This window comes from Rhinopithecus bieti, unplaced genomic scaffold (assembly GCF_001698545.2).
Source record: "Rhinopithecus bieti isolate Rb0 unplaced genomic scaffold, ASM169854v2 scaffold_68778, whole genome shotgun sequence".
In the NCBI taxonomy this organism is placed as follows: Eukaryota; Metazoa; Chordata; class Mammalia; order Primates; family Cercopithecidae; genus Rhinopithecus; species Rhinopithecus bieti.
Genome location: NW_016827519.1, coordinates 1,771,900 through 1,785,121, shown reverse-complemented (window position 1 = coordinate 1,785,121; position 13,222 = coordinate 1,771,900). Strand labels below are relative to the sequence as shown.

Genomic DNA, 13,222 nt, shown 5'->3' with positions numbered 1-13,222 from the left:
TCTAGAAGCAGAGAAAAGAAGCTTCTGGTGGTGGAAAGCACCTCTGAAAGAGCAAACAAAAGCCAACTGCCATCACCTCTAGAAACTGAGAACATTCCAGGAAACTAAGGGAAGTCCACGCTGGTGACCGGTCTGTTCCCTGCCTTCAGGATCCCAATGGGCCCAGAGAGTCCTCTTTGCAAGGGAAGCCAGGACGTCCAGAGACTGAGAACGTGTAACTGTGGTGAGGGTGTAGAGAGGGGTTCAGGGACTCCCTGCTTACATGTACTGCTTCTGCTCCTCATGGTACTGCTCCTTGTTCTCCATGTTCTGCTCTAGAAGCATCTGGTTCTGCTGGCTCAACAGCTGGATCTGGCTCAGGAGGTGATGATTTTCTTCCTCCAAGTTCCCCTTGAGACGGGAGAGCAGCTAGAACACAGACCAACAGCATCTTAGACACCACGTGACCAGGTGATCCCACTGTTGGGAACCTAGCTTCCAAAGGAAGAAGGACACTGCACAAAGATGTTCAACGCAGTATAATCTACAGCAGTGGAAACGTGGAAAGGGTCAAACAGCCAATGACGTGGGAATGGCTGAGTTCCCTCTGTCCAATCCAGATGTCTATGGCAACATGTGGCTACTGAGCAGTAAAATGCAGCTACTCTGAATCATGATGCACAAGTGCAAAATATGCAACAGATTTTGAAGGCTTAATACAAATAAAAAGAACATGAAAAATCTCATCAATAATGTTTTTGTTTGTTTCTTTTGAGACAGAGTTTTGCTCTTGTTGCTCAGGCTAGAGTGGAGTGGCATGATCTCGGCTCACTGCAACCTCCGCCTCCCGGGTTCAAGCGATTCTCCTGCCTCAGCCTCCTGAGTCTCAGCTGGGAATTACAGGCGCCTGCCACCATGCCCAGCTAATTTTTTGTATTTTTAGCAGAGAGAGGGTTTCATCTTGTTGGCCAGGCTGGTCTCGAACTCCTGACCTCAGGTGATCCACCTGCTTTGGCCTCCCAAAGTGCTGGGATTACAGGCGTGAGCCGCCGTGCCCGCCCTGAAGTCTGCCAACTTCTGTTCTAGAGTATAATTGGGGTGCAATGGGAAAATCACAAGCTTTGGATTCCAATGCACGACTCTGAGAAAGGAGGATGGGCTCATGGGGCCACCGTAAAGATTAACACAGAGGAGAACACAGCAAAATGCCTGGTACACTGCAGATGGGAAACACAGGCTGTCCCCTCCTCTTCACCCCATTAGCAATTATAACTCTGACTTCACCATTAAGAGAAAAACCAAAATTCTCCCTGTTTTTAATATAATTATACATAATTTATGCACACAGTGAGAAGAACTGGAAGGGAAAAGGTGAGGCTATGGCATTTTTTCACTAAAAATACTTCTGTGATTGCCACTGCTATATTGCTTGGGCAACAATGAAAACAAATACCATAATAAAGCATTAGTCTCCCCAGTGTAGAGAACTGCATGAGGCTTGGGAGTCAGGCACATCACAAACGTGGCAAGTCAGCGGTCTGTAGGGTGAAAGGCCGTCCCTGGAAACTCAGCTTTGGCCCAATGGAAAGACCCTGTGTGGCCAGGGGGTCCCAGGAAACCAAGCCGGCTGGGCCCCACCCTTCAGCCCAAGTCCACGATCCTGAGGGCCAGTGCATCCCAGTAACAATGGGGGAGCTGCTCTTCCACCTCATTAGATGCCGGACAACAAACCAACCCAATGTAAGGCATAAGGGCTCCTGGAGAGAGGAGGGGTGGAAGGAGCGGAAAGCCCGGCTCCGAGCACAGCCACGCCCTCATCACTTCACTCATGCTGCTTCGCTTCTGCCACAGGGTGAACCACGTCCCCAAAATTCATACAGTGAAGCCCTAAGCCCCAGTCCCTAGCATGGGACTGCATTTGGAGACAGGGCTCATAAAGAGACCATTAAGTTACAATGAGGCTGCGGTGAGGGTGGGCTCTGATCTGATCTGACTGATGTCCTTTCAAGAAAAGGAAATTTTGACACACAGATACTGGGAATGAGCCCACAGAGAGAAAAGGGCACTGCCTGCAAGCCAGAGACAGACCTTGGGAGAAACCAGCCCTGCCGGTTCACGGATCATGGATGTCCAGCCTCCCAAGCGGGATAAACCCACTTCTGCTGCTTAAGCCACCTGGCTTGTGGTCTTTTGCTCCTCCAGCCCAGGGAGACGAACATGGCTTCCATCTGCTGCCTGTTTGGGGAAACTGGTTTGTGCTGGATCTGGAGTTCCGCTGAACCCCTTCCCAGAAGCCACCATCCCGGCCACAGCCCTTCCCTTGTCCCCTCTCATGACCTGTGCTCCACCCTGAGTGAACCATCAGCATCTTCCAAAAGGCCTCCCCATCCATTTCTGTGCAAATCAGTCCTTCCCATGCAAAGCCTACCACACGTGTCCAGCTCTTGCCAGTCCTTCACTTCACCACAAGTGTGACCTTTTCCACAGGGCCTGCCTTGCAGCCCCTGACCTGAAGCCTCCTGGAAAATCCTGACGCATCTGCCTGTGACAGCACAGCCCCCGGGGGCAAGGATTCCACAGGCAGTGCCGTGGCCTTTGCCTCCATCCTGCCTCCACTCCCATGGGGCCCTCAGGGTCCCAGGGTCTCTCATTCTCAGGGGGCAGCATGAGATCCGGGTGGGTGCACCCTGCGCCTCGGTTCCTCATTTGTGATGTCTCACAAGGCTACCGAGGGGTCTGGGCAAAAGGCGTCTGAGACTGTTTCTCGATAAAAGAACAAACCTTGTCCTGAGGTGCCAGCTGTCCCTGGGGCTGTCTAGGAGGTGCGGTGAGACCTATGTGCTCCTCCCTGCCAGACCTGCCTCATCAGCCTTCCGTGTGCTGGGGTCTGTTAAGATCTCATCTGGAGAGGGTCTTGCTGCTTAAGACCATTTCCAACCTTGTGTACTAGAAGGGAGGGCTCTGGAAGCCGGGGCCTCCTAAGTGAGCTCCGTCCCAGAGGCAGCCACACCCCCAAAAGGAGCAAATTCACACCACTTCTCTAGAACAGTGTGACTACTGAACTGAAGAGATGTAGGAAGACAGCGTAGACACGGCCAAGAGGATTGACATAAAACATCATCAACCGTCCCTACCAGGCCTCTCCCAACCCTGCAAAAGGCAATGGTCAGACGGGTGTTTTCGTATACAGTCCCACCAGAAGCCGCACTGACCCCGCCAGCACCTCTGGCTTCGCCACAGCCTCTGTGCCACCTCCACACATTTGTGTCTTTGAGCACAAATGCCCATGAGGACCCCTCACAGCCTGGCTGAGTCCTGGGTTGTCCCCGACGCGGGCCTCACCTCGCAGTGGTTGTCCAACTTGGTCAGCGAGATGTCCATGGTCTGGTGCTGCTCCTTCAGCTCGTCAAAGCGGGCCTGCCAGCGGTTGAGCTCCAGCTGCGAGTTGTTCAGTGAGGTTTTCAGCTCCTTGGTGTGGGCGTGCAGCTCCTCGTACTCCCCCTTCAGCTGGTGGTGCAGGAAATTGACCCTGGAGGGGAAGAGTCACAGGGCAAAGGGGCTGAAGAGCCTGCCAAACAGGTATCGGCCCAGAGGCCTGGGCTATGTCCCAGCTCTGACAGTGGCAGGCTGTGCAACCTTAAACAAAATCACAGCCTCTCTGGGCCTTTTTATTTTTTCCCCATGTGTAAAATGAGGAGCTTAAACAAAACTGTCCATCAGCAAACTGTGTTCTTTGGGGTTCCATGAGGGTACCCTTGATGCCACCACACTGAGCCTACAGGGAGACTGAGCAGGCAAGCTCATATACCTGTTTCAACATAGCATCACTGCTATGATCTCTTCTATGCTACAGCTGTGGTATCTGTGTACACTTGAAAAATAGGATTCTGCTGTTTAAAAAATGTTTAAACCACTGAACTAGAACATTTTTGCTCTAAAATTCTATGTCTCTGCCCAGTTCTTCTTCCCAATTCCAAGCCGCTTTCTAATTTCACCTCCTGAGATAAAGTGTGAGATGGTGTGTATTATGTAAATCTACTAAAATTGCCATAATCAAAACAACTATTATCCAACTGGGAGTTCCCTGGAGATTTATATCAGAAAGCTCAAATTACCAGGGTCTTGTGGACTTGATTTGGACATAGACGTGTCTTATTTGGCCTGCACAATTTTACTTTTTAAAAACAAATTAGTTGGCCGCGTATGGTGGCTCATGCCTGTAATCCCAACACTTTGGGAGGCTGAGGAGGGAGGATCGCTTGAGGCCACTTCCACACCAGCCTAGGCAACATAGTGAAACCCCCATCTCTGCAAAAAGTAGAAAAAAGTTACTGGGAACCTGGGAGGCGGAGGTTGCAGTGAGCCGAGATCACGCCACTGCACTCCAGCCTGGCGACAGAGCGAGACTCCGTCTCAAAAAAAAAAAAAAAAAAAAAACCTTGCCAGGCATAGTGATGCACACCTGTGCTCCCAGCTACTTGGGAGGCTGGGCTGGGAGGATCACTTAAGCCCGGGGGTTGAGGCCACAGTGAGTCGTGATCATGCCACTCCAGCCTCAGCGGCTGAACAAGATCCCATTTCAAAAAAAAAAAAAAAAAAATTAGTTGCCAACATTAAAAAATTTGAAGTTTACATCAACATCCAAACATTCAGGTTCTCTTAAAATGTAAGAAACAAAAGGCTGACCCGGCAGTCCCGGGCCTGCCTCCAGCTGGTGGCCTTTGCTGGAGCTGATTCTTTGCTGCCCTTTTAGATAAGGTGCATTCTCCGTTCTACGGTCTGTGGTCTATGTCTGGCACTGTTTTACCCATGTGCTTGATTTGCCTGGAGAGCCAAGGTATCTGAGTTTCTAACCCCCTGTACACACTCATTCAAGTATGTGGGAGGAGGAAGAATTTCGTATGGTCAAGCCTTTGCAATGAGACAGGACCTGGTTTCCATCCTGACTCTGCTATTCACTAGAAACACTGACTTGGAACAAGTTATTTAATCTCTCTCAACCTGTTTCCTCATCTGTTTAAAGAAAAGTCAAAAAGATATAATAATAGTATAGTCGATTCTTATTATATGTGGTAGTCATATTCTATAAAGTTGCTGTCAACACTGAATGAGTGAACAGCGAAGCATCCAGCCTAGGGAAAAAACATAAAATTAGGTTCCTGGGAGCCTCTGGTCACATTTTTGTTACTTGATCAATACATAACCTTGTTTTATGTGGGTTTCTGTTTAAAGATACCTTATGTAACATACTCACAGCCAACAGCACTATAACTCATGCCTGAACAAAGCTTATCTAAGACTTTTTTCTCTGTAAGGCACATCACAGCCACCTTCTGCTTAGGGACATGAAACAGCACTCCAGTACTACAATTGTGGGTCATTTTAAACAGCAAAGTCACTTCCCGAAAGCACAAAATATGAAAACCGTAGCACTGGAGAGATTCTGAAAGGGACGTGTGTTTGTAGTAGGAGCTGAAAGAAGAAGGCAGCGTGTTGCTTGCTGTGCGCCCTCAGTTGGGAACACGCACATCCAGCAACTCCCACATTTCACCACTCGGTACGGGTCCACGAAAGCTCCACGGAGACTGCTCTTGGGGTGGCAAATAAAACTTTAGCAAGTAGGTGGATTCACAAATAGGGGCTCTGTGAATCATGAGGAATCTGCAGCTTCTCCTTCATGAGCATGAGGCGGGCTTATGCCAGATGATGAATTCACCTGGGCCTGATGCAATCCTCACAAGGGTCGGAGATGGCGGGGGGAGAACCACCCAACTCAGATGATGCACCATCTCCAGGTGTCACCTGAGTGTTCGCATGCCAGCAACCAGCTAGGGTTACCCTTTAGCTTATTTTACCCACCCAGCTGTTCACATAGCAAGGGATAAAAATCCACCATTGCCAGGGGACTCGACCTTCTCAGTGGTTGCTATGCAAGGAGGGTCTGAACAGAATCTGGGGTGCTGAATGCCGCTGTGTGCAGGGCTGGGCGCCGGCACTCACCTGTCCAGTTCGCCCCGCAGCCTCTGGTTCTCGCCCACGGCAAGGGCGTTTGTCCTCTGCTCCTGCTGCAGCGCCTCCCGCTCCATGGTCAAGACCTTCTCCCGCTCCTCCAGCTCCGCCTTGCGCTTCAGCATGTCACCGTGTCTGTTGGAGGGAAACACCTCCTGTGAGTGTGGCCAGGGCCTTCTTTTCCTACAGGTAACTCACACCCCAGAGGATCTGCGTGTCTCCTGTGAGAAAATGGGATTCCTCTGGAGATTCTCTCTGCAGAAGTGAGGGGCATGGGGCAGGCGGGGAGTGCGGCCACTGGGAGCCATGTCCGGGCCAGTACCGTGCCCCGGAGCCCAGAATCCTCTTCCTCCAGCCCAATCTGTCTCCACAGTCCCTCCATGCCCTAATAAAGCAGTCCCTCTTCCTTTAGCCAACTGACAACGCGATGACTACATTTTCTGAGCTCCATGCCCTTCTCTTTTAGGGAATTATAAATAAGCACAAATAAATCTAACAAACCATAAAACAAACAGTAGAATTCCACTGCACATCACAGCTAATCCCACCCTCCAAGGGCTGGAGAAGCCTCTCCCTCTCCCCTTCGTGCTTGCATCCACTTTTTCTTAGTCTGGCCTCCCCCAGAGCACAGAGGCTCACCCAGAAGCTGCCAGGGACTAGCTGTCACATACACACAGCAGCTCTCCTCCGCCCCTCAGCCACAGTCCTCACCTTCCCCGCAACTTTCTCCCTACCCTCCAGGCTCTAATCTTCTCCAGGCTCTAATCTATCTTTGTTGGCTGCACTGGCCGTCTCTGGGGGGCAGAGTACAATGATGCAGGCCCCATAGGCCCTGGCCCCTCCCTCTTCCAGCCTGTTTCAACCTCATGTGTTTACGCGTGACCCAGGATCTCCTAGCAGACTGGAAGTGTTGAGAAGTCTGAGGCATGGTCTCCTGATCTTCCCCATTGAGACAAATTCTTCTCTACAGACCCCTTCCTGAGTGTCTCACACCCAAAGACAATCTGACAGAGACTAGCCAGTGTCCCTGGGGTTTCCAGCCTTTCTCTTCAGGACTCCATTGCACCTTGTTGGAAAAGCACATTAATCAAGCACGTCTCTAACCATTAGCAATGACCCAACTGTAGGGCAGAAACTTTATAAGCCTTGCTCATCACTGAATCCCCGTGTGAGGAATGACACGTAGTGAATACTTGTTAGAGCAATGAGTGAGTGGGCGTCTCTGATTTAAAAGTGTCAAATGAGAAGAGAGAACCATCATCCTTGCGTGCCAGGTACCTACACTCCTAAACCTGTAGTCCTGCTGCAGACACACCAAGGGGGCCTCCAGTCATCTGTCCAACCAGCAAAAACCACTGAGTAACCACCACATGCTGTATTGAGCAAGGACCTGCAGGGAAAACAACAGTCCAAACTCCACCTGCCAAAATCTTTGCCCTCTGAATGCACATTAAGAATACAATAAGGGGGCCAGGTGCGGTGGCTCATGCCTGGAATCCCAGCACTTTGGGAGGCCGAGGCCGGTGGATCACTTGAGGTCAGGAGTTCAAAACCAGCCTGGCCAACATGGTGAAATCCCGTCTCTACTAAAAAATACAAAAATTAGCCAGGTGTGGTGGTGCATGCCTGTAGTCCCAGCTACCTGAGAGGCTGAGGTAGGATTGCTTGAACCCAGGAGGTGGAGGCTGCTGTGAGCCAAGATCACTCCACTGCACTCCAGCCTGGGCGACAGATTGAGACTCCATCTCAAAATAAATAAATAAATAAACAATACGGCATTATATAACATAACATAACATAACATAACATAACATAACATAACATAACATAACACTAAGAATAAGGCACACAAGTGCCTGATGAGTGCTGGGCATCATGCTGGTATCAGACGGACACAAATGCTTCATTAGTTTGTCAACTGGGTGCAACTCCTACCACGTCTAGACACAGCACCACGTACACAATAAATGTTACACAAATAACAAGATGGGTGGGGGAAGATGAGGGAGAGATTAAAGTGCCAAGAGGCAGCAGATGCTACTTTAGGCCGGAAGGAGTAGTCTTACAGTTTCAGATGCCTCAACAGCCCCTGAAGGATGGAGATCTGGATGGATAAAAGGGGTGAAGAACTCCAGACAGAGACAAAAAGGGAGCACTTGGGAAGTGAATAAATGAATGTCGTCACCACTCACGAACCCACAAGCATCATCAGTGCCCACACAAGGCTTTTGTGACTCATGACATTTGCGCTCCTGACTGTGGAGATGTCCTCCCCACTCCCACCTTGAAGAACCAATGATCACTTAGCCATGTTGTTGAGGCTGCTTCAAAGGAAACAGCATCAGCAGGGCCACTTCCCAGGCAAAGGAAAGTGGATCTTGCTCCCTCTGTTGTACTCCAAGTATCTGAGAGCCTCTCTTTAGCCACATCTCTCTCATGCATCATATCCAGGTACACATCACACCTGCCCCTCAGACTCTGGAGAGCAGCATCCTACCTCTCCTAGCCCTCCCAGGATCCTGCCATGCTCTGTGCTGGTGCCTGGTACCATCACTGATTAGCAGGAGGCAGAATCCCAGCCCAGGTTGGCTGACTTAATGAATACAAAACCCAAGACCACAAACCGTCAAGAGTGCAAAATTAAGATGTCTGCATTTCAATGTATGTAAGTTTTACCTGTAAAAAATGGGGCATGGGGGTGGAGAATGGGAGGTGCACATGAAATGAGAACCGCAGGACATAAATGACTGTAGAGGGCGCATGACACGTACACAAGAGTTTCACTATATGATTCTGCTTACTTTCTATATGTTTGGAAGTTTCCATAATTAAAGGTTAAAAATGAAAACAAGCAAGACCTTGATATGAAAGAGCTGGGAGGCCAGAGAAGGCACACCCCTACAAACGGAGCCATGGAGAATTCCCTCCTTATTTCTGTTTTGGGGAGAAAAGAGAGAAGAAGAGAACCCTTAGGGATCAGGGCCCCAAAGGCCCACTGGAAGTAGTAGAGGCACCCCCTTCTCCACACAGAACCCCTTCTTGCTAATGTCTCCAGTTGCACAAATTCCAAATTGCTGAAGGTAACGTTTTATTTCCTTCCCTTTGGGAAAGCTCAGGTGCCCCAACAATGGGAAGCAGACGGACAAGAGATTTCCTGCAGGGGAGGGCCGGGGAAGTCTTGGTCCTCTGGGTAGCCTGACAGTCTCCCCAGGCCTGGCCCAAGGCCCCACTGCAGGCCTAACCAGGGGCCCCACCTCCACCATCCTTCACCTCCCTACACACCCTGCCTCTCCCTTGGGCCCTGCCCACTTCCCCAAGGCCCTGTATCTCCTCCAAGCTCTACCCCTCTCCTGAGACCCCACCTCTCCTCCAGGCTCTACCTCTCCTCCAGGCTCCACCCCCATCAGGAGGCCCCGCCTCTCCTCCAGGCTCCACCCATCTCCCCCAGGCCCCGCCTTTCCTACAGGTCCCACCTATCTCCCCCAGACCCCGCCTCTCCTCCAGGCTCCACCCCTCTCTGCTGGCCCGACCTCTCCTCCAGGCTCCATCACTCTCCCTCAAGCCCCACCTTTCCCACAGGTCCCACCCATCTCCTCCAGGTCCTCTCCATCTTTCCTACAGGCTCCACCCATTTCCCCCAGGCCCCGCCTCTCCCCCAGGTCCCACCCATCTACCCCAGGCCCTACCTTTCCCCCTGGACCTGCCTCTCCTCCGGACTCTACCCCTCCCCAGGTCCCCTTCCTTCCCCAGGCCCCACCTCTCCCCGAGCTCCTTGTGCTCCAGCTCCAGGTTCCGATGCAGTGTCTTCAGGCAGCTGTGCTGGCGGATGAGAGCCTCGTACTCAGCCGATTGCCGCTCGTGCAGCGTGCCCAGGTGCTCGTGGTCCTGCAGCAGGGCCTCGTAGGCCGCTGTAAGCTGCTCCTGCTGCCTCTGCAGGCTCTCGTTCTCCGTCTCCTTGGCTGTATGGTGGTTCTGAAGCAGCGCGTACTGCGCGGTGAGCGCGGCACTCTGGGAGCTCAGTGTGGAGTTCTCCACCTGCCGAGAGGGAGAAGCGCGGTGTGGCGCAGGCCCCACAGTCAGCGAGGAGGGCTGGGGAGCAGGTCAAGTGCTCCAGCAGACACGAAAATAGAGCCGGGACCTTCAGGGCAGAAGACCCAGAGGGTACCCAGGACGGCTGTTCCAGAACTTAAGGAACTGCTGTGGGAAGGGGACTAAACCACATAGACGGGCACTCAGAGGGTGCTTCAGTCCTGAACCACTGGCCACAAATGCGAGCTGCTGGGGCAGATGATGTCCTTTTCCTGGATAACTCCCTTGGGTGCTGTGCCCTCTTTGATACTTTTTTAAAAACCTCTTTTCAGCTGGCTGTGGTGGCCCAGGCCTGTAATCCCAGGACTTTGGGAAGCAGAAGCAGGAGCACCACTTGAACCAAATAATTCAAGACCAGCCTGAGCAACATAGTGCGACCCCATCTCTACCAACAAACAAACAAACAAAAGGTGTTTTTAACTTAGCTGGGCATGGTGTTGTATGCCTATAGTCCCAGCTGCTTGGGAGGCTGAGGCAGGAGAATTGCTTGAGCCCAGGAGTTGGAGGTTATAGTGAGCTATGATTGCAGCACTGCACTCCAGCCTGGGTGACAGAGTGAAACCCTGTCTCTTACAATGAAAATAAAACCTATATTCTAGATTAATTTATTTTTTTTTTTTTGAGATGGAGTCTCGCTCTGTCGCCCAGGCTGGAGTGCAGTGGCCAGATCTCAGCTCACTGCAAGCTCCGCCTCCCAGGTTCACGCCATTCTCCTGGCTCAGCCTCCCGAGTAGCTGGGACTACAGGCGCCCGCCACCTCGCCCGGCTAGTTTTTTGTATTTTTTAGTAGAGACGGGGTTTCACCATGTTAGCCAGGATGGTCTCAATCTCTTGACCTCGTGATCCACCTGTCTCGGCCTCCCAAAGTGCTGGGATTACAGGCTTGAGCCACCGCGCCCGGCCAAAACCTATATTCTAGAACAAGTAGACAGAAAATCTGTAAATAAGGCTATAGAATACCTGAACAATACTATCAACCTATTTAACATAATTGATATTTGTATACCTCTGCATCCAATGACATCCAAAATCACCAGAAACTGAAGAGAAGGGAATAGTTCCCAAATTATTTTGTGAAGCCAGAATTACCCTGATATTAAAACCAGATTAAGACTGTAAGAAAAATCCAAAATAGTAAGTCAATATACTATTTTCTTGTTAGCAGAACAAATTCCAATTTCTTTGCCAAACAGTCTCCTGTTGATTGTCCTTGCCCCATAAGTTACATATTTTCAAAGTTTTCTCAGAAACTGCAATAAAAGGCCAGGTGTGGTGGCTCACACCTGTAATCCCAGCACTTTGGGAGGCGAGGCGGGTGGATCATTTGAGGTCAGGAGTTCGAGACCAGCCTGGCTAACTTAATGAAATCCCATCTCTACTAAAAATACAAAAATTAGCCAAGGCACAAGAATCACTTGAACCTGGGAGGCAGAGGCCGCAGTGAGTCAAGATCGCACCACTGCACTCCAGCTTGGGTGACAGAGTGAGACTCCCATCTCAAAAACAAACAAACAAAACCTGCAATAAATAAATAATTTTCCCACAGTCTACAAGCAATAAATGAAAACAAGCATCTGAAGTGGCATACAATCCTAGTTCTACTTGATGCTCTCAACAGTCTGGGAGCCTCTTCATATCCCACACTTCCCTCTTAGAGATTAAAAATTTACATTAGCTTAAAAAGAAAGAGTTCTGCCAGGTTCTACAGTAAAGAAATCTACAGTAAAGAAATTTCTACAGTAAAGAAATCTGGTTAACTCTGTTAAACCAAGCTTAATCCCAAAACCTCTTTTCCAAGTTAGTCCTAATAACACCTCAAGGAAAAGACTGGAAAACATGCACAAGAATGCAAGTAAAAGGAGAGAAATGAAACTTTCGCCCATGCAGCCATTTTCTCAATCACTAAAATGGCTTAAAACTATCACCCCCTTCACTGATCACTGTTTGCAGCGGGTCTATTAACAAAACCCCAAACTGCTCTGTGCTTTGATCTGCTGCTTCTTTTGAGGAGTCTTAATGCCCCCAGTTGGTCCCCAGGAGCCACAGATAAACATCCTGCGGGGCTTGTGACCACTGGCGCTGGGAGCCCCGCTCACCTGCAGCTTGGCGGTCTGTGTCTGCAGTGTGGTATTGTGCTCCTGCAGGAAGGCGCTCTGTTTCTGCAGTGTCAAGATCTGGCTGCTGAAGGTCACATTCTGGGTCTCCAGGTGCTGCAGCTGTTCCTTGAGCAGCTGCTTCTCAGCCTGCAGAGCTGCGTTCTAGAAGATCGGGAAGCGTGAGCCAATCAAACTCCAACTGGGTAAATGCTAACTGGCCACAGGTACTTGGGTTGTAACGAACTCTCAAAAGTTGAGGTTTTGGGAGCCAAAACGAGGGTCTGCTGGATGAGGGCAGTATATTTTCTCTCTTTGAAAAAGATAATCAGCAGGAATTTTTTTTTTAAAGGCTACACATCATGGGGACACTGCCTGACACCCAGGTATGTAAGTGGGAGGTGAGTGCATGCTGGAGTTAAAGCCACTTCCTTTGTCTCTTTAATGCTTTCCTTTGTTTTCTGTTGAACACCTTAACAGTGCATTTCTGTCTCCCATTGACTAACCCTGAGTATCTCACAGGACAGAGAGTCAAAACCTTAGGCTACAGCCTTACTCAGAGGTGACAGCAAGTAGAATAAGGTGCTTCACGCTACATGAGATTAATAAAGACCATGTTAAAGTTTGCCACCAACTGGGCTAAGGGCCAGGACCCCGTAGTCTTTTACTATCCCTTATTAGCATGGGGCTTTGGGTCAAGTCTCTTAAATTCTGTTTCAGCTTTATCATCGATCAAATAGTGAAAATCACCACTCTGAACTTCATAAAGTCATTGTTGAGAATCAAAGTCAGAGGTACGGACATGCATTAGCAGACTTTTTCTAGCAAGGGCCAGATAGGAAATACTTTTGGGTTTGCCAGCCATGGGGTTTCCATCTCAACCTAAAGAATCACTGTCACTGGAGGGGAAGCAGCCACCGACAACCTGTAAACAATAGGCATGACTGTCTGCTAATAAAACTTTATTTACAAAGGCGGGTGGGGGGTGGAGTTTGCCAATCCCTGGTACTGGGCACTGAAAGACACAACACTCCAGGAAGAGGCTGAATTGC

At 50.1% G+C, this 13,222-nt stretch overlaps 1 protein-coding gene across 1 annotated transcript in view; it reads right to left on the bottom strand.

Moving 5' to 3' along the window:
• The window catches only part of CCDC88C (coiled-coil and HOOK domain protein 88C), a 148,817-nt gene that overhangs the window by 22,553 nt on the left and 113,042 nt on the right, over window positions 1–13,222 (bottom strand). The window contains 5 exon segments of the mRNA XM_017863838.1: window positions 263–408; window positions 3,322–3,508; window positions 5,980–6,123; window positions 9,746–10,023; window positions 12,174–12,335. Coding sequence (XP_017719327.1) covers window positions 263–408; window positions 3,322–3,508; window positions 5,980–6,123; window positions 9,746–10,023; window positions 12,174–12,335 — 917 coding nt within the window.